This window comes from Callorhinchus milii, unplaced genomic scaffold (genome assembly GCF_018977255.1).
Source record: "Callorhinchus milii isolate IMCB2004 unplaced genomic scaffold, IMCB_Cmil_1.0 Scaffold11, whole genome shotgun sequence".
In the NCBI taxonomy this organism is placed as follows: domain Eukaryota; kingdom Metazoa; phylum Chordata; class Chondrichthyes; order Chimaeriformes; family Callorhinchidae; genus Callorhinchus; species Callorhinchus milii.
In genome coordinates, this window is record NW_024704752.1 from 6,652,444 (window position 1) to 6,680,215 (window position 27,772).

The 27,772-nt window shown below is 43.0% G+C and overlaps 1 protein-coding gene across 1 annotated transcript in view; it reads left to right on the plus strand.

The window, feature by feature from the left end:
- Positions 1-27,772, plus strand: part of LOC103177890 (sodium/hydrogen exchanger 9) — a 110,662-nt gene that overhangs the window by 58,094 nt on the left and 24,796 nt on the right. The window contains exon 13 of the mRNA XM_042339395.1: positions 21,549-21,597. Within this exon, the coding sequence (XP_042195329.1) occupies positions 21,549-21,597 (49 nt within the window). The remainder of the gene's footprint in view (positions 1-21,548; positions 21,598-27,772) is intronic.

Below are 27,772 nucleotides of genomic sequence, written 5' to 3' on the forward strand. Positions count from 1 at the left end.
TCATCTGGAGGACAGCATCTCTAACAATGCGATAAACCCCTTCTTGCCTTGTTTGATATCCTGCCCCATCCCAGCCCCAAGCCTGTTTTCAAGGCTTTTCAGATAACTGCAAAATCAGGGATTAAACTTGAGACCTCCCTGGTCTGTACAACTCAATTTAACAGCCTCTCTGAGTGAGACGAGCAACTTAGTGCCAATGAACGGTGAATTAATGACCACTTTGTGCAGTGCTCCCTCTGCCCTCGCTCTCCCCATGCCCTCCCTTCCAGGAATGAATAATTCTTATATCGAGGATGCACTCTGTCTCAGTGTGAGTTTTATTAACATTGCAAACTGTAACACGGAAAGACAAGCCTTAACACAAATCTGAAGCTGGTCTTACACCCACTCACATTTCAAAAGAGGGTCTTGTTTTGATTATGAATGTGAATTTCTTTTAAGAATAAGAAAGGTTTGCGAATTTGATTGCGCTTCCATCTGATTGATGTACTAGGCACAATACTGAGGGTAGGCAGATTACTATGGAAACGGAAAGGCTGCTGATTACAAGAAAAGGTTGGTGAGGTTTTAAAGGCAAGTAGGTTCATTGAATAAATCCCAAGCTTGCAGAGTATTGACCCTGTCTGTTTATAGAGGAAGAATTGCATTTGAGAAGCATCAATTAGCCAGACCTGCAGGTAACAAACAGCTCTGAGTTGTCCATAGGCTGAGACCCCATGAAGCAACTCTCTGAATGTGAGGGCAGGATACAGCTCAGTCTTGTAGCCTCCACCTTGCCGATAACCCAACGGAGTCTTAATTTGCGGCATTCTTTTCTTGTTGAGCGAATATTCCTGTTAGATTTCCCACTGAGCCGCACGGATCCTGCTCCAGGAACGGATCCTGATGGAGCAGAGTTCCTGCGTGATTCATGTCTGGGTGCCGTGAAGAATCCCCATTTATGCAACTTGGGAGTTTGATCGAGGAATCCTGTTTACAAAAAAATTAAATGCAAATAAAAAATTATTACTGCGGGATGAGATGGCATATTCCCTCTCTCCTCCCCCTGCCCCCCAGTTTCCTCCCCTTTTCTCCAAAAAAATTGCGTATCAGCCTAGCTCAGTTGGTAGCTCTCTCACTTCTGAGTCAGAAGGTTGTGGGTTGGGACATTAACCTTGCAGTCTAGGCTGACACTCCGGTGCAGTCCTGGGGGAGCGCTGCACTGTTGGAGGTGTCATCTTTTGGATGAGACGTTAAACAGACATTAAACAGTCTGCCTGTTCGGGTGGCGGTTAAAAATCCCATGGCACTATTATTAATATAAAGGGCTGGCTCGTGCTGAAGTACGGTTCCACACAATGGAGTTGGGTACTGAGGTTCAGTCTCTCTGTGGACTGAAGTACAGATCCTTGGGGCCATTTTGCCCTCATGACTGTTCTCCAGCTCTGAACCCAGACATCAGGTCAATGAGGGCTGTGGTGAGAGTGTGGCCTTTCACAGTTAGAGTTCGGATCCGATTGTTGAGCTGGGTCGGAACTGGAGCTATCAGTGAAACACACGGAACGAAGGGATGAACAATTCCCAGACGATTCTCTGAACATGGCTCAGTTTACCCAGCTCGGCTGAGCATGAGCTTATTGTGAGAAAATAACAAGGACATCACCTTTACGACAGGGTAACACTGCCTTTCGAGAGAAATAAATAATTTTGTCTGAAGGTTATTCAGGTGGAGCTGGTTGTATGTATGCAGTCGTGTGCGCTAACCTGCACGGTGGTCATTTGAGCTCCTCTGTGTCTTCACAAGAATCATTGCATTGTACTAACAACCCTTGAATTTGATGGAAGTGCGTAAAAGGTTAAAACGTCTCCAATGCGCTTCGCAAGTAAACACTTTCAAAGTACCAATGATAATAAGCCTTGTATTTGATATAGTGCCTCATCACATCTTCGAGGAGCCTCAAAGCGCTTCCACAGAATATACTGTAAAGTGAATTGACTGTATATTTTGCAGGCAGCTGTACACAGCAATGTACCACAAACAGCCACAAAGCGAACAACCAATTTAACTGAAGGATGTTCTGTTGCAGTGAATTGTGGTGGTAAAACGCACCCTTTGTGTAGGTTGGAGGCGGCCACATTTTAACAGAGGCACTTTGTCACCAGAATAAATCATTTGGTCAGTTTAATATCCGGTATTATCTTCACAAAATTCATTATCTGAAAGTAATGGGATTGCTCCTCTCCACCTTGGATGGATATTTGGAGGAAGAGGGCAATTAATCTCGTTGATTAATCACAGTCAGGGTGAGGCAGCAGTCCTGGGAGAGAGGATGGGAAACAGTCAAACAGGGAAACTGGGCAGTCTGTGCGTTACCATCTGTAGCCTGGGGGAACACCGACCTTGTGTGGAAAACTGAAAAAAATCCTCTCTCTGTCAGCCAGAGGTGGCTGTAAATAACAGCTGGGCTCTGTGTTAAAAATGCCATTGAACCTTCTTGGTCTTTATACAAATCCTTTCACGCCCTGACCTGCTTTCTTCCCACTCCACTTCCCACTGCACTGATCACCTGGCTCCAGCCTCCTGCTTGTCCCTCGTCCCCTCAGCTCCACCATCATCGGCCGTGCTTTCAGCAATTATGCCCCGAAGCTTTGGAACTCTCCCCCAATCTCTCTGCCTAGCCTCCTCCTTCCCCTCTTTTAGATCATGATTGAAGATCTTTTTGGAGGAAGTGGAAACGGGGCCATGGGAGGTGGTGGGCATGGAACATTACAGCACAGAAACAGGCCATTCGGCCCAAATAGGCATGTTGGAAACAGCCTGTTAATGTGCATCTTAGCGAATCCTTTTTTAATTTTAAAAGTCTCTATCAGGTCCCGTCTCAATCGTTCTATGTGTGTGTAGAGAGAGAGAGAGAGAAGCTCCAACCTGTCTGGTAAATGGCTGGTGCTTGGCAGCCCGACTTTGGGATGAGTTGCTCTGATCATTCCGTCGGGAGACTTTGTTCCACAAATATTTGCTGCTGAGGCAGAACATTAATTACTTTGAACCAAGAGGGAGATTTTCATTAAGAAACCTGTATCTTGACTGTCTCATACAAGGCCGTAAAAAATTATGTTACCCGTGGAAACAAACCATCTGTCTCACTCAGAGATGAAAACATAGCACCATTCTGTCAGTGTGATCTGAAGACAGATTTGCTTATTATTGTAATTCTGGTTCCTAAGATGCATCTCACACAGCTTGACGTACCCGTGATAAGTTATCGAATTGATTCTTTTATCTTTGACAAGGCAAGTGGCTGGCCTCACCGCACCACATGCTCTGTGGTTGCTTTTCAATAAAGCGGTCATTATAATGAGGGATGGTCAGGCTGCAAAGCAGAGATGTTCTTCAGACTGAGAATTGCAACTCTACTTCTCCGACCCGACAACTAAACCTTTACCCAGATCTCCGCTTTTCCACCTCAGTTCGCTCACTTTTAGTTACGTCTGCATTTTCTGGTCACTTGGAGACCAGATCAGAGGAAGAGTCAAGCGAGAAATTCTAATAGTAAATAATACCTGCATTTGTTATAGCGCTTTATCATGTGGTTGAGACGTCTCAAAGTGCTTCACAGAATATACTGTAATAATAATCCTTGCATTTGATATAGCGCCTTAACATGTCTTCGAGACGTCTCAAAGAGTTTCACAGAATATATTGTCAAGTGAATTGACTGTGTTTCTTGTGGGTGAAATGCAACAGCCAATTACACACGGCAGTGTCCCACAAACAATCATGGATTGAGGCAGCAACACAGCAAATCGCACTGTTGTTTCTCTTTGTCACCGCGAAATGTCCCCCAAACTGCTTTAGAACAATTACTGTCAAGTGTAGTGACTGTTTTGTAGGCAAATGTGGCAGCCAAATTTGCACACCCCATAAACATCCATGAAGTGAATGTCCATCCCTCTCCATCCCATGCAACCTTGTTGAGTTGAGACTTGGGGTCAATAAGACAATGAAGGTGATGAGTTATGAGAGTGAGCTGAGCGTTTAGACCAGCTAATGGTACAGTATTTTTGTGTATTGGCCTGTGTGTATATTTCACCCCTTGAAGTGAAATGCAGCGGTTCGTAACCCAAGGCACATTCTGCCAAGGTTAGAAAACAAAATGTAACCTCTCCCTCCCGGGAGAACAATTGGCTATTTTATCCAATCAATTAAAATATTAAATTTATTTGGTACACTAATTTACGATGATTCTCCAGTTGAAGCTAGTGAGGGTTCTTCCAGGAATGTGCAAGTGTGCAGACAACAAAAGCTATAATCACCACTAAAAATTCATTGCAATGTTGGCCCAAGTCCATGTTTGCAGCCTCGAGATGTATGAGCCACTGTGCAGCCTGTAGCCATCACAGACAAAAGTCTGCCAGACTGTGATTCATTCATTATTAGTCTCTGCAGCCTCAAACTCAATCTAATTAAACCTCTACATGATGCAAAGCTCAGTCACTTGGACCCACCTTCTTCCACCTCCAGCCGCTGCCTCTCAAGCCCTACTTCTGGCACTCTGTAGGTGGAAGACTGCGGTGTTTAATGGGATTCTTTTCAAATTGTTTTGCAAACGATTGCAATGCTACCTCGGGGAAGTGAGCTTTCTGTATTTTTATTATGAGGTGTGTCCTTCTAACTTTCAAATCAACCTCACGATCTTAACTCTGTATTCTGTTCCAACCCCATTCTCCTACTCGTACCTTCCCACTCTTTCAGACTCTCATCAACTGCTCATTCCTGTTAATTCTGTGAAGTGCTTTGTGACGTCTTGACGACGTAATAAGGTGTTATATCAAATGCAAGGATTAATATTATTATCTTCACTCCCTGACTCTAATACTCTCTTAAAAATATTCTCTTTTGGATGGTGCCTTTGACCACCTCTCTCAAACTTCCTCCTGGCTCGATGTCCCCATTATCAAGTGATTTTAGGCATTTATCCTACATGAAATGAGCAAGGACTGGAGGAACTGGGACTTTTTCCCGCTAGATCAAAGAAGGTTGAGGGGTGACCCGATGGAGGTCTTTGAAATTATGAAGGGTTTTGATATAGTCAATAGGGAGAAATTATTTCACTGTCAGTGAGTAGAGGACATCAATTTAAGCTAGTTAGCAAATGGGGAGATTAGGGGACATTTTCTTCACGCACAGAGTGATTCGGACGTCCTCCCGACGTGAAAGGCACTATACAAATGTAATCTTGTTGTTGGTATGGAATCCTCTGCTAGGAATGGTGATTGAGACAGAATCTATATTAGGTTTCAAAAGGGATCTAGATAGATATCTGAAAAGAAGTAAACTACATTAATTCATTAAAACATTAATATTATTAAGTTGTTTCTCTTCAGCATAGGATATTGCAGAAAAACTTGGATAATCCACCAAAGGTAGGATAATTGAAATTGGTTTCACCAATAATAACTTGGTTCCCTGAGTTTGCCAGCATTAGCAGAGAGAGCATCTGATTGGGGAGCAAACTAGTAAAGACTCCTTAAAAAATGCTTTGCTTTTTGGAGCTGTGCTTGTGCCACAACAGCACATTACAGAGAATTGTGAGCACTTCCAACATCTTGGTGCAATTGGACTGTTACAAGCACCAGTGTGACGTTACTGTCAAGGTGGTTGTGAATTATTTACTGCCTCTTCAGTGTCCTTACCACATGCTGAGATGGATCCTGCACTTGGGTCCTCCACAGTGCTGTTGCTCAGAGACGGTCAGCATATTCCTTGATATTTGCCTCAAGTATCCTTCTGTCTTTTTAAAACACACACTTGTGGTAAATGTGCAATGAGCTGGTGATACTGTGTGTGCTGAATAGGAAAGTAGAATTATGAGTCGCTCAGTGACTGCTATACCGTCTGCTTTACTGACACTACCTTTGCACCACTCTATACGTTATTCTTTTCCCCTGCGCAGACCAATGTTTGTCTACAGATGGATGTTTTTGGGGGAAAGGGAATTTGAAAGTAATTTGCTTTCAGGTTGTTTGTGTCTGCTGTCAGGGAAAATGTGTGACTGAGCCTGTGCTTCCTGAGAGTGAGCTTAATATATTTTTAAAAACAAGAGGACAAATGATATCACAGACTCAATGGCTGAATGGCCCCTTTCTGTGCAGAAAACATGTTTCTTTGAAAGGGAAAAAGCAGGAAATTAGAGTAGTTTGTTGCAGTTTGGGTTCTGTGGATTTCCTATCCTGTAATATCAATGATTCTATCTATGAAGTCTCTGGGATAGTTTACCAGGCCAGCATCCGTTTTGCTTGGTATGAAATGGGTTTCCAATCTCAGTGTTCAGCTGAGAAAAAGGTACATGTAAAGTCCCTAATGATATCCAGTCTCCCTCAGAATCTCCTAATGCCATGATGACCCAAATACAATACATCCATTTCACTGTAAACCTCTGTGTCCCAAGTGTGCAGAAATGGGTTAATTGAAATTAGTGGTTAATCGAGGTTCCACTGATACGAGTTCCCTGAATTTGCTAGTTTTAGCACAGGGAGAGTGTATATTAAAGCTCTGCATCTGCTCCAGGAGATAATTTTTGCCTTCTGAATCCAAGTATCTGCTGCTAATTATAGCACTCTAAGAATGCCTTAGGAAGAGATCCAGTGAACTCAGCAGAGTCCAGCTTGGGACATTCTTGGTCTGTGTGGCACCCCAACTCGGTGGATAAGCTCACTAAGATAAGCTATCAGGAGTTTCCTGACTTCCCACATCAATCTGCAGCCAAAGATCAATGCCGGAAGTGTCAAAATTCATCAGCTTCTCCCAGAGGCTTTATTGATGATTTTGACATATATTAATCCTCCAGACTTGAAATTCGCAGTATAAGCGTAAATGTGGATTGTAGTATATTGTAATTGTTGACGCTGAGTTTTCAGTTTCCCTTCTGACTTTGACTCTTCCTCAGTTCCTCTGCACAATTCTTGCATTTGCTATAGCGCCTTATCATGTAATCGAGACGTCTCAAGGCACTTCACACGATTTTACTGTAAGTACAGTGGAGTGATTGTGCATTTTGTGGGTGAGCACAGCAGCCAATATGTATTATATATACAGTAAACTTCACATAAATCATATCAGTTGGGACCTTACATTTATCATGATTTATTGCAAAATATGAATTACATCAAACTTGCATAGAATATAAACTCTTGAACAGGACTTGGGAAGATATACGACTTAGGCGATTATACGATTTATACAGGTCCCACTTATGTGAGTTTTATTGTAATATACACTTATGTAATATATCTTTTATATATGTCATGATATCTAATAGCCAATCTATAAGTATAATAGGAAAATGAAAGATTATCATTTGTTCTAATTCAAGAGAAATGCTACCTGAGCAAAGATGAATGAGAATTGGAATGAATGGCCATTGAAGGGAAGTGTGACAGTTGTTATGAAAGTGATGGGAAGTAAGAAGTGACAACAAAGAGAAGGATCCCATTGTGGGATCAGTGTTTGTGACTGCACTGTCTGCCTCGAGGCAACAGTACACATACTATACATGGCCTTCATTCAAGTGATGAAGAGCAGCTTGTGTACTCGAGCAGCCATTGAGCACAGGCGGAGAGAATCAAGGGCATCAGTGTTCTTAAACGGAACGGGGTCAAAATCGGAGGCATTGTGCCATTCGAGAGTGTGTTAGGGGTCCCCACTGGTACAAAACATGTCCTCCGGTGCAGAGCACGGCATAAACTTTCCTTTATATAAAAGGATTAAACTGGCCGGGAAGTCAGCTTTGTTGGACGCAGTGCAGTCACCATTGATTATTTTAATTTAAACTGATGCTTGCGGTTAAGAATAATGCTGTCCAATACACTGCAGGACAAGACAGCCTGTGTTTCAGTAAGAACCCTCAGCAATGACGAACCTTCTCCATCTCACCGTATAATCTAGGTACCAACTCCCTGCAGCACTGCTTTGCTGTAGTGCAGAGCTGGGCTTGAAAATTAGCAGCAGAATAAGCTAAGAATCTATATTACCCAAATCATGTCAACTCACTGTAGAATAAAAACAAATGTATTTACAAGCTGTTGATCAGCTGGTCTCTCCCATTTATTTTCTGGTACGTTGAGCATGTCCCCACTGATGGCTTTGACTGTACTTCTAGACTCTCATCCACTGGGGATGGTGGGTGAGAGAATTTACTGGCTTAATCAACAGAAGTGACTTCACATTTTTCTCATCACATCCGACACAGCAACTTATTCATTCTGCCCTTTTTCTATTCCTAGCAACAGAGCTGTATTAGGTTTTAGAAAGTGTGTTGAAAATGTCTAAACAGCTATTGTGTTTGCACAGCAAGTTGTGTGTAGCTATCCCAGGAGGCACTAAAGCAATAGCAGCCTTCGAACAGTGAATGGCATGGTGCCATGTTGTTTCTGATATCATTGTGTTCTGGTACTTCTGCCCCTCATGAGGAGGGTAGCTATAATACTGGGAGAAAAATCCATCCACGCAGACCGCTCCCTAATAGCATCGGTGTGCATTACACTACCCTTTATTAGCTGTTGCTTCAGGCACCTTTCACTCTCAACACAACATCCTTTCTGTCAGCTTCTTTTTCTTTGTATCGTAGCTTTTCTTGCAAATCAGTATCTATATTATATACTCCAATGTCCTATTTATGAGGCACAGTTAATGTTCATTTGAGACTATTTCACATTCAATGGACAATAAAAGCACAGTATAAATATAAATCATGTTTTGGGGGCATCATTTGATTTGAATCCAAGTCCTACTACAATGGGTTTAATGGCCTTCTGAGAGTGAGTTTCAGAACCACCTGAGGTGGTAATTCAGTAGCTAAGTCACTGTCCTATAAGTTAGGGTTTTGCACTGCAGGTAACTTCAGATAAACTTTTAATCTGGGAAAAGAAAAGTTCTGTTTGAAAGTTCTTGAGTGGTCTTGTGAACCCTATTTGCAATTGGCCCTTTTACTAACGTAAATAAAACTAACCAGAGATCAGCTATGTGAGCACAGGCTTCCCAACCCTGGCCAATGTTATTTTTAAGGCTGAATCACACCCACAGTCTAAATGCACCATAAATAAATAAAAGGACAGACAGATGGTTTCAGTTCTCCATGAACCAGGGTACAAAGTGAAATATTGACACTACATACAACACAAATTTCATTTGTAAAGCAGCTTTCATGTCAGGAGGACACCCCAAGGCGCTGAGCAGTCAGGGATTAGAACCCGAGTCGGGTGGGGGAGGTTGGGATCAGGGAGGGTGAGGTCAGAGAGGGTAGGAGGGTGGCCGAAGGCACGGTCGAAGAGGAGGGGCTTGAAGGAGTCAAGGGATAGAGCAAGGTGAAGGGAATGTGGGATGGAGTTCCAGAGGGTGGGGACAGAGAGGCTGAAGGCCCAACTGCCGATGTGGGGTGGGCCGGGCGGGGGACATGGAGCAGACCGGAGCCTGCTAAGTTGGATGGAGCGGACAGGTTGATACGGGTTTAGCAGGTCGGAGAGATAGGAGGGGGCAAGGCCATGGAGGGCCTTGAAGGTGAGGACGAGGATTTAGAACTCAATCCTCTGAGGGATGGAGAGCCAGTGGAGCCGAGCGAGGGCGAGTGTGATGGGGTCACAGAGCCTGGTGCGGGAGAGGACACATGCTGCAGAGTTCTGGATGATCTACAGCTTGTGGAGGGAAGAATTGGGAAAGCCGACAAGCAGGGAGTTGGCAGTCAAGCCTGAATGTAATGAAGGCATGCATGAGGGTTTTGGGCGGGGTGAGGCAGTGGCGCCGTCGGGCAATATTGCAGAAGTCGGATGTAGGATATCCCTTCAAGAAGTAAAAAGCAAACAAGAAAGAGCATATGAAGTAGAAGCAGGATTCATAAAAGGATCCTGGGAAGAGAACCAAGTTGTGGGTTTATGGTTAGAGTTTGGGGAATTGAGAACAAAGGAATTATTTAAATCAGCTGTGCTGTGGATTGAAAATTATTGCATCTGCCACTGAGATGTGAGAATGGCATCAACCCTCTGCGGCGATCTTGGTATTAAGTACAGTTCCTGAAACAGGCTGGTCCACAGTTGTAGGATGGTCTTAGCTTGACCTACAACAAGAGCTTCAGCAAGTGGTTTAGAAGATTTGTGCTCTCAACATTTATGATGGGTTACAAATGTAGGAAGAGCATTTGTTTGGGTAAGAACATTGCATCAAAGTTGTTTTTTTCAACCTATTTACCTTTTTTAAAAAAAAATCTTGGAGGATGAACCAGAATGGGATTTTAAAAAAGAGCTAAATAGGTTGAAAAAACAGCTTTGATTCAGCCAAACAAAGGCAATTCCTGCTCTTGTAACCCAGCATAAACGCTTCCAACCACAATCCCAGGAATATTTAGGAATTCTGACAAATTTCCTTCCGCAACCCACACACCCCCCCCCCTCCTTATCTTTTATCTTTATCCTCCTCATGACTTACCTCTTTGAACGTGCCTATGGTGACCTCTCCTCCTTCTTGTTGGTGGCCAATCCCACCCTTGTGTAGTGCTTGGACACACTATCCTCCAAGAACGGCACAATATAAATGCAGGTTGTGATTAACATACTATTAAATCCTGTGAAGCGCTTTGAGACATCCTCTTAACGTGAAATACAATCCTGCCTCCTAACATGTTGCTTATGTGAGTCTTGGGGTCAGCTGCATGTACATTGCAGACCAGCTCAAACTGACCTGCTCGTTCCTGTCTTCCGCTGTATGCCTCACTTGACTCGCGTATGCTCAGTGTTAAGCCCTATGCCTGTGCAGTCTTCACTGGGACAAAAGGAGCAATTCACTCCCATCTGGTCCTGTGTGACTTGTGTGTATCTCGTTGTCAACCTTTGTTCATGTATAATATTTGCCAGGAATAAGATAACATTGTACTTCCATCAGGAACTTACAGTTTGTGTGTCTCAGTGAGACTATCATAGGATGTTGCTAGACATTCATTTACACATAGTCACTCTCGGTTCTGTTATTATTGCAAGTTTCCTCAAATCTGTAATCCCAACGGAATTATTTTGTTGCAGTGCTCTGTTGGTGAGTTCAGTGCACATCAATGTATGTGGGCATTTGCATTTAGGAGAATGGTCAAAAGTGGCAAATTGTGTCTATGTAGCGGACTGAATCCATAAATGTATGGCTTATACTTCACATATTTGTACTGAACAAGGAACAGTTAATGTGTAACACTGAAGTTCAATATTTGGGAAAGAATTGGCAGTGATTTGGATTATTCATTGAAAGCTTCCATGCAATGTTTAGCTGCTGTCAATGAAGTTAATCAACTAAGTTACGTGAAAAGGCTTTAACTATTTGGTGTAGTCAGGACACATTCTGGTGTGCAAGTTTGCGCACCCTTCTTTTAACAGGATATTTAAGTGTTAAACACAGATCAGCAAAGACTCACTACCATGACTCTTGTACTCTGAGTTCACAGTTGTAAGCAGAGATTCACAGAACATCGAGGGAGGCATAATCCAGGAATTTAAATTCACGAGAGCTGCAGATGATGTAGATATGATCAGGTTATTGACTTAGACTGTGAGAACAGCACCAGAGGCTAGAGGTTTAATATGATACAGTCTCAGAGAAGTTCAGAGATTAAAAGAAATGTTTTCCCTATAGATTATCGGAGACATGAAACAGATGCCCAGCAAAGGAAATTGATACGATTTTGATTAACTCTTTCAGAAAAATAATTGGATTAGTATCTGCTTGAGAATAGTCATAAAGAATAGTGGAGGGTGGGGGTGAAGACAATGTTAGGGTAGGATTTGCCTGGCTGTGGAAGGAGTAGGTTTGATGGAGCGCAATGGCTGTTTCTTACTCCGTGCTTCCTTATGCACCTAACGTTAAGATTACGGAGTTATTTTTAGAGGCAGCTTCATCTAGCATAAATTTCCGCTCTACGTTTAGAGGAAATTAAGTTTTAGTACTGAAGAGAGACCGATTTCTTCTAAGGAATTGAAAAATTAATTGAGCATTAAAGAACAAATGTGCTATGCTGGTGCTGATCATAGAACACAGAGTCTGATAAAGTGGTTGCGTTTGATCTTTCATGAATTATTCAGTACTAACGCAGTACGTGTCACGCTTTCAATCCTTCATAATGGTTAAATCAGCGTCCAATACATCAATAGACTAACAAAAAAGCATGCCACGGATAAAATTTAGAATTCCAGGTATGCATCACCTTTCTATTTTCACTCCACTTGAAATTCGCAATTTTGCCATTGCAAATGGTAACTATGGAGACCATGCAATACGAGTACCATTCCCCTTTAAGGACAAAGACAATTAACAATCAAGCAGTTTTAGTGTTTCATTATTTTATTCCAAGGAGTCAAGGAGGGTAAAGGAGGAGATTGCTTTCTGTTTCTGTCAGAAATGGCTCAGTGCGGAATTGGATAAGGTTCAGAAATAATCCTGCAAGTTACCCTATTATGAGGGAGATGTCAGGGATACCATATGTAACACGGATTATGGACCCATGGCTAAACATGGCAATCTTTAAATGTTTACATTGCAAAATTAATGGTAAAAGATTGGCATCTTTACATTTATACCTGAGATTTTGATCACTTGTAGATTTATACTGGGGGTTGAAATCATATAAGTAAACAAAATGACTCACAACAGCAACAACTTGAATTTATATAAAGCCAGGGTAATGCATCAGAGTGCTTAAAAACAACTTTATACGAAATAAATACATACATACATACATACATACATACATACATACTCACTCACTCACTCACTCACTCAGGGAGAGAAAAGTGAGAATGAATATTCTTGGTGACTTCTATGAATCAAAGCAGTTTAATGCTTTTACAATAAAATATGATATCATATTCATATTGAAATGGATTAATACGGCATTGGATCCACAATGTTAGTGAGGATCTGTATGTCTGTTTTGAGAGTCTATCATTGCTTCTATAGCACACAACAAAAACAACAACAAGATTCCTTTTATAGAGTGCCTTTCACGTCGGGAGGACGTCCCAAGGCGCTGTCCAGTTGGGTCAGGATCCGAGCAGGGGGGAAATAGTCAGGGTGAGGGGAGGGAAGGGGGGAGCGAGGAGGGGTTAGAGAGTTGAGAGGGAGCTGAAAGCACAGTCAAAGAGAAAGGTCTTGAGACCGGCCTTGAAGGAGGAAAGGGAGGAGGCGGCGAAGGCACTGGGGGACAGAGTTTCAGAGCCTGGGGGCTGAGAGGCTGAAGGCCCGTCCACCGATGGTAGGGCGGTTGGGGCGGGGGATGTGGAGCAGACCGGAGCCAGAGGAACGGAGGGTACGGGCAGGTAAGTAGGGGGATAGTAGGTAGGAGGGAGCAAGGCCATGAATGGCCTTGTAGGTGAGGATGAGGATCTTGAAATCGAACTTCTGGGGGATGGAGATCCAGTGGAGGCGAGCGAGGGTGGGAGTGATGTGGTCGCGGTGTGTGGTGCGGGACAGTACACGAGCTGCAGAGTTCTGAATGACCTGCAGTGTGGAGGGAGGTGGCGGGAAGGCCGGCGAGGAGAGAGTTCCCGTAGTCCAGCCTTGAGGTGACAAAGGTGTGGACCAGAGATTCAGGGGCGTGAGGGGTGAGGTAGTGCCGTAGTCTGGCGATATTCCGGAGGTGATGGAAGGCGGTGCCAGTTGTGGTGCGGATATGAGGGAGAAAGGACAGCTCAGGGTCGAACAAAACGCCGAGGTTCCTGACCGGCTTTGAGAGGTGGAGAGTGCAGCCTTGGATGCTGATGCTGTCAGCGCCTGAGGTGCGGAGGCGCTGACGTGAGCCAATCAGGAGGGCCTCAGTTTTGCGCACGTTGAGCTGAAGAAAGTTGTCTCTCGTCCAGGACTCGATGTCGGACAGGCAGGCTGTCAGGACATCGGTGGTCGTGGAGTTGAGGGTAGAGGAGGAAAGGTAGAGTTGGGTGTCATCCACATACATGTGGAAGTTAATCCCATGTCTGCGGATGATGTCACCACAGGGGGAGCATATAGAGGGTGAAGAGGAGGGGACCGAGGACAGAGCCCTGAGGGACACCACACGAGACAGTGCGGGGGCTGGAGGAAAAGCCGTTCGTGGAAACAAAGTGAAGACAGTGGGAGAGGACTGTTTTACTTTACGAATGGGGGGAGAGAGACTCCTTCAGATGGGGAAAGTGCAGTTATAAACTTCAAGGAAGATGGAATGGAGATTGAAATTGATGAATTGTATTTTTTTCTCTTCTTTTCGCCTACCTTCCTGCTAACACTACAGTGCCGGATTTATATGAGAATTTACCCCCTATTCACTGCAGATGTAACAAAACATCATTCTTGTTTTTGTTTGTAAAGTACTGAATTAAAATGTATCCCTTTGTCTGCATGTATGGTCACCTCCACTCCCCCCCCAACCCCCGAGCTTGGTGTCCACCCCTCTACTGTTAAACACTAGATTATTATTCTAAATGATCGGTGTGACATAAATTGTTTTGCTGTACATGTGGTTATCAGGACTAGGGTTATTTCGGCTAATATTAGACCATTAATAATTTGTTCTGTTTACACAGTTAGCAGCTGTGATGTCCTGTAACCTGGCAGGTAACAAATGAATAAAGAGCTGAGACCCCTCTCACCATTCTCAGCCGAGATTGGCATTCTAAGCATCCGCGTTTCTGTAAAAGAATTTGTGATCTGAGCTCCAGCTTTGCTCCCATGGAGAAGGCTTTTAACAAACAGCTTAAATTTGGATTCCACAGTATGATTTGCAATGGGGTTAGGCCACTGGGGTTCTCTTACCTGTATTCTGCAGCACAATTTCTCAAATGCTTTTACATCACTGCTTGACAGTCAGTTTCTTATTCAGCAGCACTTAGTGTTGCACCTGTTAAAATAAAATCCCCTGAAGTTTCCTTTAACTCCCAAGGGAAGAGCACAATCTCTTTGGCATGCATTATTTATTATGGAGATGGGATTAGCAGCATCTGACGAATACTGATAATAATGTGGTCTACCTCTGGCACTGGCTAGAAAAGCAGCCATGAGATGGTGCCAAGATTAGCCAACAATCGGAAGAAAGCCAATTACTATAGCTCTTCCTGTCCAATTACATAAATCGTATAACATTGTTCTACAAGAATTTTGCTCTGTAATCAAACCCCAGTTAAACAAATGTGCTTCTGCATTAGCTACTTATTTCGATGAAAATTCGAGATTCGTTCAGCCAGTTATTGCTTAGGGCACTTTAAAGACCTGTTCTGATATCTTTAGAGGAAAGGGAAGGGGGGTTATTGGAGTATTAACAAGCAGTGACAGCCACACACTTAATGGACATGGTGATGTTCATGCTGGTTCTAATCTGGCCAGGGTTGAAGGTGGAAAGTGGGTACATGATTTGGAGTTACACATGAAGATGACCTTTTACATCAAAATAAAATAGTGCTAATAATCCTCACATTTGGTGCAATGCCTTTCACATCAGGAGGACTTCCCAAAGCACTTCATAGGATTTACTGTAAAGTGCAGTGACTGTGGGTTTTGTGGGTGAACGCAGCAGCCAATTTGCACACAGCAATGCCCACAAACAGCTATAATTATTGAACTGGGGCATTGTTGGCCAGGACACCGGGAGAAACTCCCTTCTCTTTTCGAATAGTACTATGGGATCTTTAACATCCACCTGAGCAGGCAGATGGGACCTCAGACTATATGAATTCCAAATCCCAATGTGGGGCTTGAACCCACAACCATCTGACTCAGAGGAGGGAGTGCTACCATTAAGAATATAGTATGAAGATTACAGCATGGGAACAGGCCATTCAATCCAACTTGTTTGGGGAGAGTTAGGACATCTTTCCAATGACTAGGCGAGAGGAAAGTGTATAAAAATAACTTGCATTTGATACAGCGCCTTTTCATTCTCAGAGTGCTTCACAAGATTTTACTGTAAAGTGTAGTGACTGAGTGTGTTTTTTAAGCAAACAGCTAGAAATACACGTATGATGGAATAGTTGTGGGTAGACAGTAGGTGGAGGGTTTGTGGACCGAACAGGCTCTTTTGTCGCAAGTATACTCATTTTTTCTTTGACCGTTTGAAATTTCGGGGATTGATTCTACAGGCAAAAGTGCAATCTGTCCAGCAATAGTGTGGCAAAGTGTGTAGCTGGCAATTGATCCTCATCATAGAGAATTGGAGTTCAGAAAGGTGTTGGAGGGATGGAGGTAAACCTACCTAACCATGTGTGTGATCTGTCCATTGTTCTTTTCTCCTTATCTTGGGGATGCCCTATTCCCTGGTCAGTAGAGGGCTCTCAGACCCTGGTTGATTCCACCATTGATTTGGCTGCTGCATGATAGATGGAAAGAGGAGAGAGTGAATTCTAATAATAATAATCCTTGCCTTTGATATAGTGCCTTATCATATCATTGAGACGTCTCACAGCGCTTCACAAGATATACTGTAAAGTGAATTAACTATGTATTTTGTGGGTGAAACATGGCAGCCAATTGTGCACAGCAGTGTCTCACAAATAGTCGTGGATTGAGTGGCCACATATTTTTTTGTTTTGGAAGAGATTATTACTCCCTCGCAGATCGACTAACAACCGGGTTCCTACTTCCTGCTAGGTAAACAGAGGCATGGGGAGTAAGGAAACTTGCCGAAGCTTTCACCCTGCCTGGGACACGAACCCTCGCCCTCTCGCTCGTGAGACGGGTGTGCTAACCACTACTCTGCAGGATCCAGAATTGGCTGATAGTTTTTACTATCTCAGCATGGGGTGTCTCCACTCACTCTCTGAGCTGGGCCAGTGGGGTGTGGGCACTGAGTGGAGCTCCTTCTGGTGCCCTGTTTTGTGCATGGGAGCTTAAACATGCTGGGCTGGCAAACAGTTCACCTGGCCCCATCTTTGCCGTTGCATGCACATGTCATGTCCCAAACTATATACTGTATCCCATGATAGTATTTCCTAAAAGAAATCTATCAAATTTGCTTTTGAATGAATCAACACTTTCAGCTTCCACCATCTCCCCAGGGAACCTGTTCCATACATTTACCACTCGCTCACTGTGAGAGTCTTGCCGCAAATTAGTTTCAAATTTATCCCCTTTCAATCGCAGGCTATATCCTCTGGTTCTACTGTTCTGGACAAGATTAAAACAGCTTGTCATGGTCTACATTATCCAGATAATAATAACAGTATTATTACATTATACATGATCACACCTGGTGAACAGTCTAAACAGGGCAGGTAGCACTGTCTTCCACTAGGGTGGATAATGTCGAATAAATCAGGTTTCTGTCTATTAAATATTGTGTGCACAGGGATCCCAAGTGTAAACAGTAAGATTCAACCCTCCCCTCTGTTATACACTGATCCAGGATGTTGATATACAAGTTCAGAAGTGCTGACGTGTTTTTTCTCTCTCTCTCTCTACAAGTACTGCTGATAGCTAAGCTGTCGGCAGTCTTTCAATGTGTAAACGCACCGCAGCTTTTAATTAAACTCAGCAGCCTGCAAGTACTTTCCGTCAAAAAGCAGAGTTTGCACCTTCAAAGCTAATTTAGCAAATGCTACCTCATTATTCAAAGAGAAAGGAGTGAGACCCGAGCCTGGAAATTATAGATCAATTAACCCAACATCTGTAGTGGGGACGGTGGAATGGGAGTGGGGGATTGCTTCAGATCTTTATACAGGATATTTAAACAGCAGAGACTCTGTGAAAAGCAGTCAGTATATATGTACAAGCAATATGCTTCCTGTAGCTACTGAAATTCTCTGAAGATGCAAATAAAAATAATTTGATCACTCAATCCATGACTGTTTATGGGACACTGCTGTATGCAATGGCTGCCATATTTCGCCCACAAAATATACACTCAATTTACTTTACAGTATATTCTGTGAAGCTCTTTGATGTGATAAGGCGCTATATTGAATGTAAGGATTATTATTATAAGCAAGTGAATTAGTGGATGAGGGCCATTCAGTTGATTTAAATAAGTTGGATTTTCAGAAAGCATTTGATATAGTTCCTCATGTGAGTCTTTCACCATTTGTCCAGCGCTTTGGGACGTCCTCCTGATGTGAAAGGCGCAATACAAATGGAATTTGTTGTTGTTGTTTTTCAAGCAGAGGACATCGCTGGGGGTTCACAGGTTTAGTAGGGTGAGATTCATTCTTAGTTTCAAAAGGGAACCAGACAATAATAATAATAATAATAATAATAATCCTTGCATTTGATATAGCACTTTACACGTCTTCGAGACGTCTCAAAGCGCTTCACAGAATAGACTGTAAAGCGAATTTACTGTATATTTATGGGTGAAATGCGGCAGCCAATTACGCACAGCAGTGTCCCACAAACAGTCGTGGATTGAAGTGACCAATTTTATTATTGTTTTTTCTGAGGGATTACTTGAGGGATTATAGACAAATTCCTGGAAATCAGATCAATTCAGGGTAGTAAGATGGCTGGATTGCGGGAATCATTTAAGAAGTTGGATAGTTACATTAGATGTGATGCAGGTCATCTCCTACCTGATCTGTTAATGTGGTACTATGAATTGTAACTCGGCAATGCAACATAAGTGGAACGTTTATTGGAAAATCCATATTAGCTTCCAAAAGGGAACTAGGCAGATATATAAAAAGGAGTAAACTATTGGGGTAAGGGTAAAAGGCAGGTAAATGGGACTGAGTTCTGGAATTCCATACCCCAATTCTTCCACCTTGCCCGCTCCTTAGCCTCCTTCAAGTCCCGCCCCAAGACCCTCCTCTTCGACCATGCCATTGGCCAACCCCTTCCCCTTCCCTCCCTTCTCTGAGTCCTGTAGCTCAGTGGTTAGAGCACTCGCTTTGCAAGCGAGAGACCTGAGTTCAATTCCAGGCAGGGCGAAACCTTGGGCAAGTTTCCTTACTCCACACGCCTAATAATAATCCCTCCAAAACTCAAAACAATAATAAATTGGTCATTTTCAATCCACGACTGTTTGTGGGACATTGCTGTGCGCAATTGGCTGCCGCGTTCGCCCACAAATATGCAGTCAATTCACTTTACAGTATATTCTGTGAAACGCTTTGAGACGTCTGGAAGACGTGAAAAGCGCTATATCAAATGCAAGGATTATTATTATTATTCTCCCCCCCGACCCCAGCTCGGGTCTGAAATGCTGTACACGGTCCAGGGCCTTGGGAGGTACTCCCAACGTGAAAAGTGCTGTACAAATGTAATCTTGTTGTTGTTCTCTCTCTGTCTGGAGATTCCTGAATAACGTGGTTTAATACTGTATGTTTTAGTATAAAATATGCTGATGGCATCAGACTTTGAGAGTAGCCCTCATGGTGCAGTGACAGAGCTGCAGCTCACCAACCAACAACAACAAAATTACATTTAAATAGCGCCTTTCACGTAGCAAGGACATCACAAGGCCCTGGAAATTTAAAGGTTTGCACCCTAGCTGAGTGCTGGAATTAGTAGGGGTGGAAGGTAGGCAGGGAGGGAGGGTAGCCAAAGCAAGATCAAAGAGGAAAGTCTTGAGAAGGGCCTTGAAGGAGGCAAGGGAGGGATTCCAGGATGGAGTTCCAGAGGATGGGAAAGGATTATCGATCATTCACTCAGAGGTTTGCAGTCAATGTGAAGCGCTGTCAGCAAACTTTACAGAGAACTACAGAGTATTAAAGATAGTTGCAGTTTAATCTGAGCTTCGTGAGTGGATTTGACAACAGAATCTTGCATCACTTAAGATCGCTTGTCACAGTACGTGAATTTTAGTGAAGCTGAAACACCTTTGAAGCAAAGCTGCTTCGTGCAACCAGAAATTGAAAACTAGTGATAATTGCCATCAGATTTATTCAAGAAACAGCACAGGACACCAACTGAGGGATCAGGATCAGGGATCAGGATTTTGGGGAGAGGTTTTGTGCAGTCCGAGCTGCTGGTACAACCTACAATGGCCTGTTCCACTAACCCGCTCAGTAACAACAACCTGCACTTATATAGCACCCCTCACGCAGGGTTGGGTCTCAGAGTGCTTGACAGTGGCGGGGCACAACACCGAGCAGGGGGAGGTGACCATAAGCATGGTCGAAGAAGAAGGTCTTCAGTCACGACTTGCAGATGGGGAAGGAGGGCACAAGGTGGAGGGATACAGGATGAGTGTTCCAGAGTTTCGGGGCGTAATGATTCAAAGCCTGGCCACCGATAGTGGAACGGAGGGCATGAGGTACATGCAGGGGGCTGGAGCCAGTCGAGTGAGGCTATGTGCTTCATTGGCATACTAGCACCTGTATCTGCCTGGTATCTGCAGTGTTTAGCAGTGTGATTTTAGTAACTGTCATTCTTGTTTTTTTTAATTAACGCTGTTTGACGGGCATTCAGAGGGCAAAACTGTAGAAATTTACAGCACAGAAAAGGTCCATTCGGCACATCACGTCTGTGCTGGCTCTTTTGACGGTTATTACACTAACCTGATCGTTTCGCCCTTGCTGCTCAAATGTTCGAAATAATATAATAAGAAAAAGTGAGCAAAGGGTATTTCGCCCATCAAGTCTGCTCTCCTAAAATGCAGCCTCCTTCTCTCCTCAATGCAGGGTCCTCACTGCACATTATCACTGTGATCTGTGAAACATTTTACAGCTCAGTATGCATCTCTCCTTCTAATCTTATACTCTGATACTCACATCCCCAAAGCTTGTTTGAAGGAAGTCGTTGACACAGTATAAAGTGAGTCTGTTCTCAATCTCAAAGACAATTTCTTCTAATCTCTGATGTTGCTTCAGACTCTTAATTTTAAACCAATGCCCTCTGGTTCTGCTCTAACGGTCTAAGCCTGCTACATCTATCTCATTTGTGCCTCTAATCATTTTAAAGATGTGGATCACATCCCCCCGCCTCTCTGCATAGCTCTAATTAATATACAGAATCATCCTTGTTTTTAGCCTGGCTCAGTCAGTAGCACTCTTATCTCTGTTTCAGAAGGTTACGGGTTTCAAGCTGTACATTAGGTCTTGAAGCTCAGGACTTAGAACTCATATGGCGCTTAACGGTAGCTTCAGGGTCCGCCACTGTTAAGAGTTCTGAGACGAAGGGTGCCATATAAATGCAAGTTTTTGTTGTTGTCTAAGTTGATGTGCCAATGCAGTGCTGGGGGAGCGCTGTATTATCAGAGGTGCCGTTCTTAGGATGAGATGTTAAATTGTCTACATGTTCAGGTGGACTTTAAAGATCCCATGGCACTATTTGACAGAGAAGGGAGTTTTTCCCAATGTCCTGGCCAGCCGTCCCCAAGATAACATTGGGCATTCACCTCACAGCTGTTTGTGGAATATTGCACAGTCACTACACTTCAGAGTAAAATCCTGTGAAGCACATTGAGACGTTTTGACAACATGACAATAGATAGAGAGAGGGTGAGGTGGAGGGATAGAGCCAGGGAACACCAGACATTTGAGGTGCACTGGCTGAAGGCAAGGCCACCGATGGTGGTGTGAAGAGTTTAATGGTAGGTGACTGAAGGATTTTTGCACTGATTCTCTTCATCTTTTTCATACCACAGGGTGGGTGTCAATCCAGATGATGAGCTAAACATGGAAACTGTACATGTGGTGAGTATCTACATAAATGCAAGTTGTTGTTGTACACTATCTGATTCAAGCACCGCTTTGTGGCAGCGAGTTCTACATTCTCATTATTTTCTGTGTAAAGAAGATCCCCCGGTCGGTGTCTCAGATTTACATACAGTTCTGTTCTCTGTGACACAAGGCATTTGGTTGGCCACCCCCTACGGGCAGCACAGTGGAGAGCAGCGAGGCTGGTTGGCAATGTTAAAGGGATAACCCATGAGAAACAATGTGAAAAGCCTTTAAAAAGAGACACCTCTTGGGGATCGTACACATTTTATATGAGACGCTAAATAAGATGAAGTGGACCCGAAACAATAGTTGCGGGATGCCAAGGCAGCAAGATTTGTAAACCTCCAAGATAAAGCTCTTTTCCCTGCTCTCAAGAGTAATGAAGTACAGCAGCAGAATATTAATTTTGTCACAACCCACACACAGATTGCTGGTCTGATGCTTTGCTTTGCCCATTGACCTTGTAGTGCAGGAGCTACAGGCTTTGTACATTATTTGGTTCTGCGTATCCTTATGGTTTTCAATCCTTTCCTTAAATAGGTGTCTATAACAATAATAATAATCCTTGCATTTATATAGCAACTTATCACGATGCTGAGAAGTCTCGAAGTCCTTCACAAAATATATTGTAAAATGCATTGTGTATTTTATGGGCGAGACGCAGCAGCCAATTACTCACAGCAGTGTCCCACAAACAGTCGTGGATTGAGTGACCAGATTTTTTTTCTGGAGGGATTATTACCTTTGGAAAGTGATCTGCTAATTGACAACCAGGTTCCTAGTTACTGCTAAGTAAATAGAGGCGTGTGGAGCAAAGAAACTTGCCTCTTCCCTCACCCGGGAATCAAATCCAGGATCCTCTCGCTTGCAAGGCGATCACACTAACTACTACTCTACATGACTCCACCAGCAGGTCTATCCAGATGTTTTGATAGTTAATGAACACAGCTGGGAGTCTGTTTCTCATGTACACAATTCCATTCCAATAACTATTCTTCTACTCTCTTGTCTGACTTGAGGTTTCCACATTCTGAATTTGTGTTCTTTAATCCGTGGTAGATTTAAACAATAATAATAATCATGATATAATAAAGCTTGCATTTGATACAGCGCCTTTCATGTGGGGAGGATGTCTCAAACCTTTTCACAGAATAATAATAATAATAATCCTTGCATGTAGCGTCTGATCACATCTTCAAGACCTGTCAAAGCACTTCAACTCTCCTCTTGTGCATAGACCTGGGTGTGACCTGCTTTTCACTGCCTGAGTCTAAACCTCTTTTATTCCCAATATTACTCATTGTTCCACTTACGAATATCAGAAGGAGATCCCTAATGCCTGTTCCATAAGTTTATTAGATTGTGGCAGAACCTTTCTCCTAGTCCCCTGCCTTTTTCCCATATTCCTCAACACTATCACATCCCTATTCTACCTTTTAAGCATTGAAAAAAATTGGCTGTTTTTCAACAGCTTTCAGCATATTCATTCCTTCCCTTGTGGATATATTTTGTAATAAAATGCTAAGAACTATAATTTCTATTGTATTTTGCACATTTTAGTTATTCTTGAAGATGCTTGCTCAGCATTGTTAGTTGGGAGGTCTGTAAATTCCAATGTTAAAGTCTTCTAACTGCTTCCTTTGTCACAATCTCCACCGTCTCCAGTAAGCCTTAATGCACTTGTGATTTGATTCGTAAAGGCGTCACGGAGCTAAATCAACAATTCTCTCTGTCTACACAACACACAAAAAACCTTTGAAAGAATTATTGTTCTCTCTTTTCCTTCTCTCTCAGCCCTACACCCCACTGGCAGCTGACTTAGCCACACAATACTGAGAAATTGGTAATTAAAGGGGAATAACAGCAACAATGACCTGCAGTTACAGAGCACCTTTCACGTTGGATAACATCTCAGAAAGCCTCACAGGGATGGGGTCAGACAGGGGAGATGGGGAGGTCATCGCAGGGGCAGTCAAAGATAGAAGTTTCAAGGCTGAACCCCAACACACAATGCTCACTGGTAACAGTCCGTCACCCCCAGCCCTTCCTCCTTTAAAAAGCAGAGGCCCACCAAATTTCTCATGGTCTTAGCCTTCTTATCTCGACATTCACGATTCTAGAATTTTGCACAGGCTTCATTTGGAAGACTCTTTTAAGGAACTGTGAACAACATGCTTTCTCAATAAGACTGAATTTAACCATTTTCCAAAATTCTTTATAATCTTACATTTAAAGACGATAAGATATTCCAGGCTTGAAGGTTACTGACAGGGCTCTGCTGGGGATAGCGTTTGGGGGTTGGGTTGACACTAGTGCAGGAGGCACCATCATCAACAACAACAATAAATTACATTTGTATAATGCCCTTCATGGCGGAAGGACATCCCAAGGCGATAGACAATCAGAAATTTCGACCCAAATTGGGGGTTGGGATTAGGAGGTTTGGAGAGCAGGGAGGATAGGGATAGGAGAGTGGCTGGAGGTGCTTTCAAAGAGGTGGGTCTTGTGACGGGAGGATTTGAAGGAGGCAAGGGGGAGGATCCCTCACACTGTGCCCACCTGACAAAATCTGAATGCCCTCCATGGCAAAAGCACGACCAAAAAGATGGCCAATTCCAATTGTCCCCAACCTATTATACATCGCAACAGCTCTACCTTAGTAATAAATTATTATCTTTGCTTATGATATTGTGCCTCATTACGTCGTAGAGAAATCTCAAAGCACCTCTCAGAAATTTACTGTAAAGTATAGTAATTGTGTGTATTTGTGGGTGAACGTGGCAATATCAGCAATATCCTACAAACGGCCTTGAAACAAATGACCCACTTTATTTGGTGGATTATTGGGCAGGACACCAGGAGAAACTTCTTTCTCTTTTCGACTTGAGCTATTGGACCTGGACAGGCAGATGGGACCTCAGTTTAGGGTGTTTCATCTGAAGCGTTGCACCTTTGACAATGACACTGGAGGAGTTCACAGACAGCAACCTGGGACGTCCTCCCGATGTGAAAGGCACTTTCATAAATGTCATTTTTGTTGTTGTTTTTGTTGTCCCCGGGCTTGAACCCACAACCTTCTGACTCAGAGGTGCTATCATATGAGTCAGACTGATACCAACCTTTCTCAGAATGCAACCATCTGATCACGTACACTGTAGCAAAACACAAATTCCCAACAGAACACCTTCATAAACAACAAAACTGAAAAGAAACCTCATCCACAAATCTCTGCTAAGTACTTTACAGTCTTCATCTTTCTCATCTGTCAATAGCTCCAGTTCTAAAAATAAGATCTAAAATGAACTATTTTCCAGCAAACTCTTTAATTTGGACTGTGAGGGTAGAACTAAAGAAAACGAGTAAAAAATGAACAAGCCTCCAGCAAGACTGGGGATTAGAGGAATATTGTTTGCACGAAACAGCGGATGTGTGCAAGAGAGTCTCAGCAAAAGCAGCTGAGCAACTGCTTCAGAAAGCAACTAGATAAATGTCAGTACAGGAATAGGATTAAGGTTAACATGGATGAATAAGGTGCAGATGATCTAATACTGCATGGAACACAAGGTTCCTCTGCTACTGGGTCAAAGAAACCCCATCTATGACAGGTCAAGTTAGAGTAGTGGAAATGTGTGTCCAATATATATAATAATCCTTGCATTTGATATAGCGCCTTACCACGTCTTCGAGACATCTCAAAGCGCTTCATGGAATAATAATAATAATCCTTGCATTTGATATAGGGCTTTTCACGTCGGGAGGACGTCCCAAAGCGCTTCACAGAACACACCGTAAAGTGAATTCACTGTATATTTTGTGGGTGAAACGCTGCAGCCAACTGCACACAGCAGTGTCCCACAAACAGTTGTGGATTGAGTGACCAATTTATTATTTTTTAAGGAATTATTCCCGGAAAAGCAATCCACCAATCAACTAACAGCCAGGTTCCTGCTTACTGCTAGGTAAACAGAGGCACGTAGAGTAATGAAACTTGCCCAGCGGTTCGCCCTGTCAGGAAAGTCAGGTTTCTCACTTGCGAGGCGAGTGCTGTAACCACTGAGCTACAGATACATATAGATATTCTGGAGTATTGTTTGATTACCTTTTGGCAATTGGAAAGAAATCAACAATCCTTAAGTATAATTCCTTACATTTGATCTCGTCAAAACACTTCACAGCAGTTCACACAGTTTTCTGTAAATTTTGCTTAGAAGATTATAAAGAAATACTGCAGTCCACAATAGTGTAGCTTAGATGGGCTTTCTGGAGGGACTGGGCTTGATGGGGCCACAATGTCTTGACAGGCTCCGTTCATGTCATGCAACGACTGTATTTGAAAACAATTAATGTATATACAGTATATCCTTAAAGGATGATAAAACAAGCCAAGGGGCCATTAAAAAAACTGTAAAAATTAAACTGTAAACATTAAAAATCAATATAGTTTTACTGGCTGGTGCAGAAATCTCAGCACTATGATCAGCAAGTATAGAGTGGGGGATAAGAGACATGAGCATAAAGAGCTAAGATGAGAATGTTTTCCCCATAATGAATATAAGATTATTACTTATCGCTCTGTTTGTGGGTTCAAGTCCCATGTCAAGACTTGGAATCACATTGTCTAAGTGCAATTGTCACATTGCACTGCTGGATAGCGGTGGGGGGGGGGGGGGTTGATTCATCAGAGGTACCGTCCTTCAGATGTCACATTAAACCAAGGCCCCGTCTGTCTGATCAGGTGGATGTTGAAGATCCCATGGCACTATTCGAAAAGAAAATGGATTTTCGCCCGGCCAACAAATCTCCAAATAAAATTGATCACTCACTCCATGGCTGTTTGTGGGACATTGCTGTGCATGTGGTTGCCACATTTTTCCCACAAAATACACAGTCATTCCACTTGCGGTAGTGAGTTCCACATTCTCACCACCCTCTGTACGAGAATCACCTCCTAAATCCCTATTAGATCTACCACTGGCTGTCTTATATTTATGCCCTCTTGTTTTGGACTCACCAGCTAGTGGAAACAGGCCATCAGTATCCACCTTATTGAATCCTTTCATAATCTTAAACACCTCTATCAGGTCCTCTCGCAACCATCTCACCTCTAGAGACAAAGCTCCGACCTGTCCAATCATGCATGACAACTGTGTCCACTCAACCGTGGTAACATCTAGTAAATCTATGCTGTACTCCTGCCGGTGTTACAATATCTTTCTGTAATGTAATGACCAGAACATTACACAGATTACACTGCATATGTGGTCTAACCACGTCTAAGCATAAAAATTTAACATTTCCCTACTTTTATAGTCTATTTGCCCACGAAACCCACAGTCATTGCAGTATATCTTGTGAAGCACATTGAGGACAGCCCCCTGATGTGAAACTGCACAGAAACAGGCCATTATTAAATGCTGTACCAAATGCAAGGATTTTGTTATTATTATTACTCTAGAGACAAAGCTAAGGACTCTATTTGCATTATAGTTTAGCCGTGCTCCTACTTTGTCCTTTGGATGAGATATTAAACTGAGGTCCCATCTACTTGTTCAAGTGGATGTTAAAAATCCCATGAGACTATTCAAAAAGAGAAGGGAATTTCTCTGGCAACAATCCCACCCAAATAAAATTAGTCATTTTTTCATGGCCGTTTGTGGGTAAAACGCAGCAGCCAGTTGTTCTTACTCTGTCTTATCGTCTGTATGTAGCATTACAACAACAATATTACATTTATATAGCGCCTTTCATATTGGACAATTATATTTATATAATGCCTTTCAGAGGGTAGGACGTCCCAAGGCGTTGGACAACTAAGGGTTTGCACCTGAGCAGGAATCAAAATTTGTGAAGAGTTGTGAAGAGCAACTCGAGGCCAGAAAATCTACATGGAGAGAACGTGAAGCTGGAACACGTTGCCATGAAGGGTGGTTGAGGACAGGAGACTGTATCATTTACGAAACTAGTTGTAGTAATGGGAAGGGAGCAGGATGGTCATTCTGGAAGGATCAAATCTAATGGGCCAAACCGTCTCCCTTCTTCATCTAACCTTGTGATAATGTAACCAATATCTCTTTATTATTCAGACTTGGGTCTCTTTATTGATTGTTATTCCTAGATAGAGCAGAGGATGCAGTAGAGATTTTTTGTG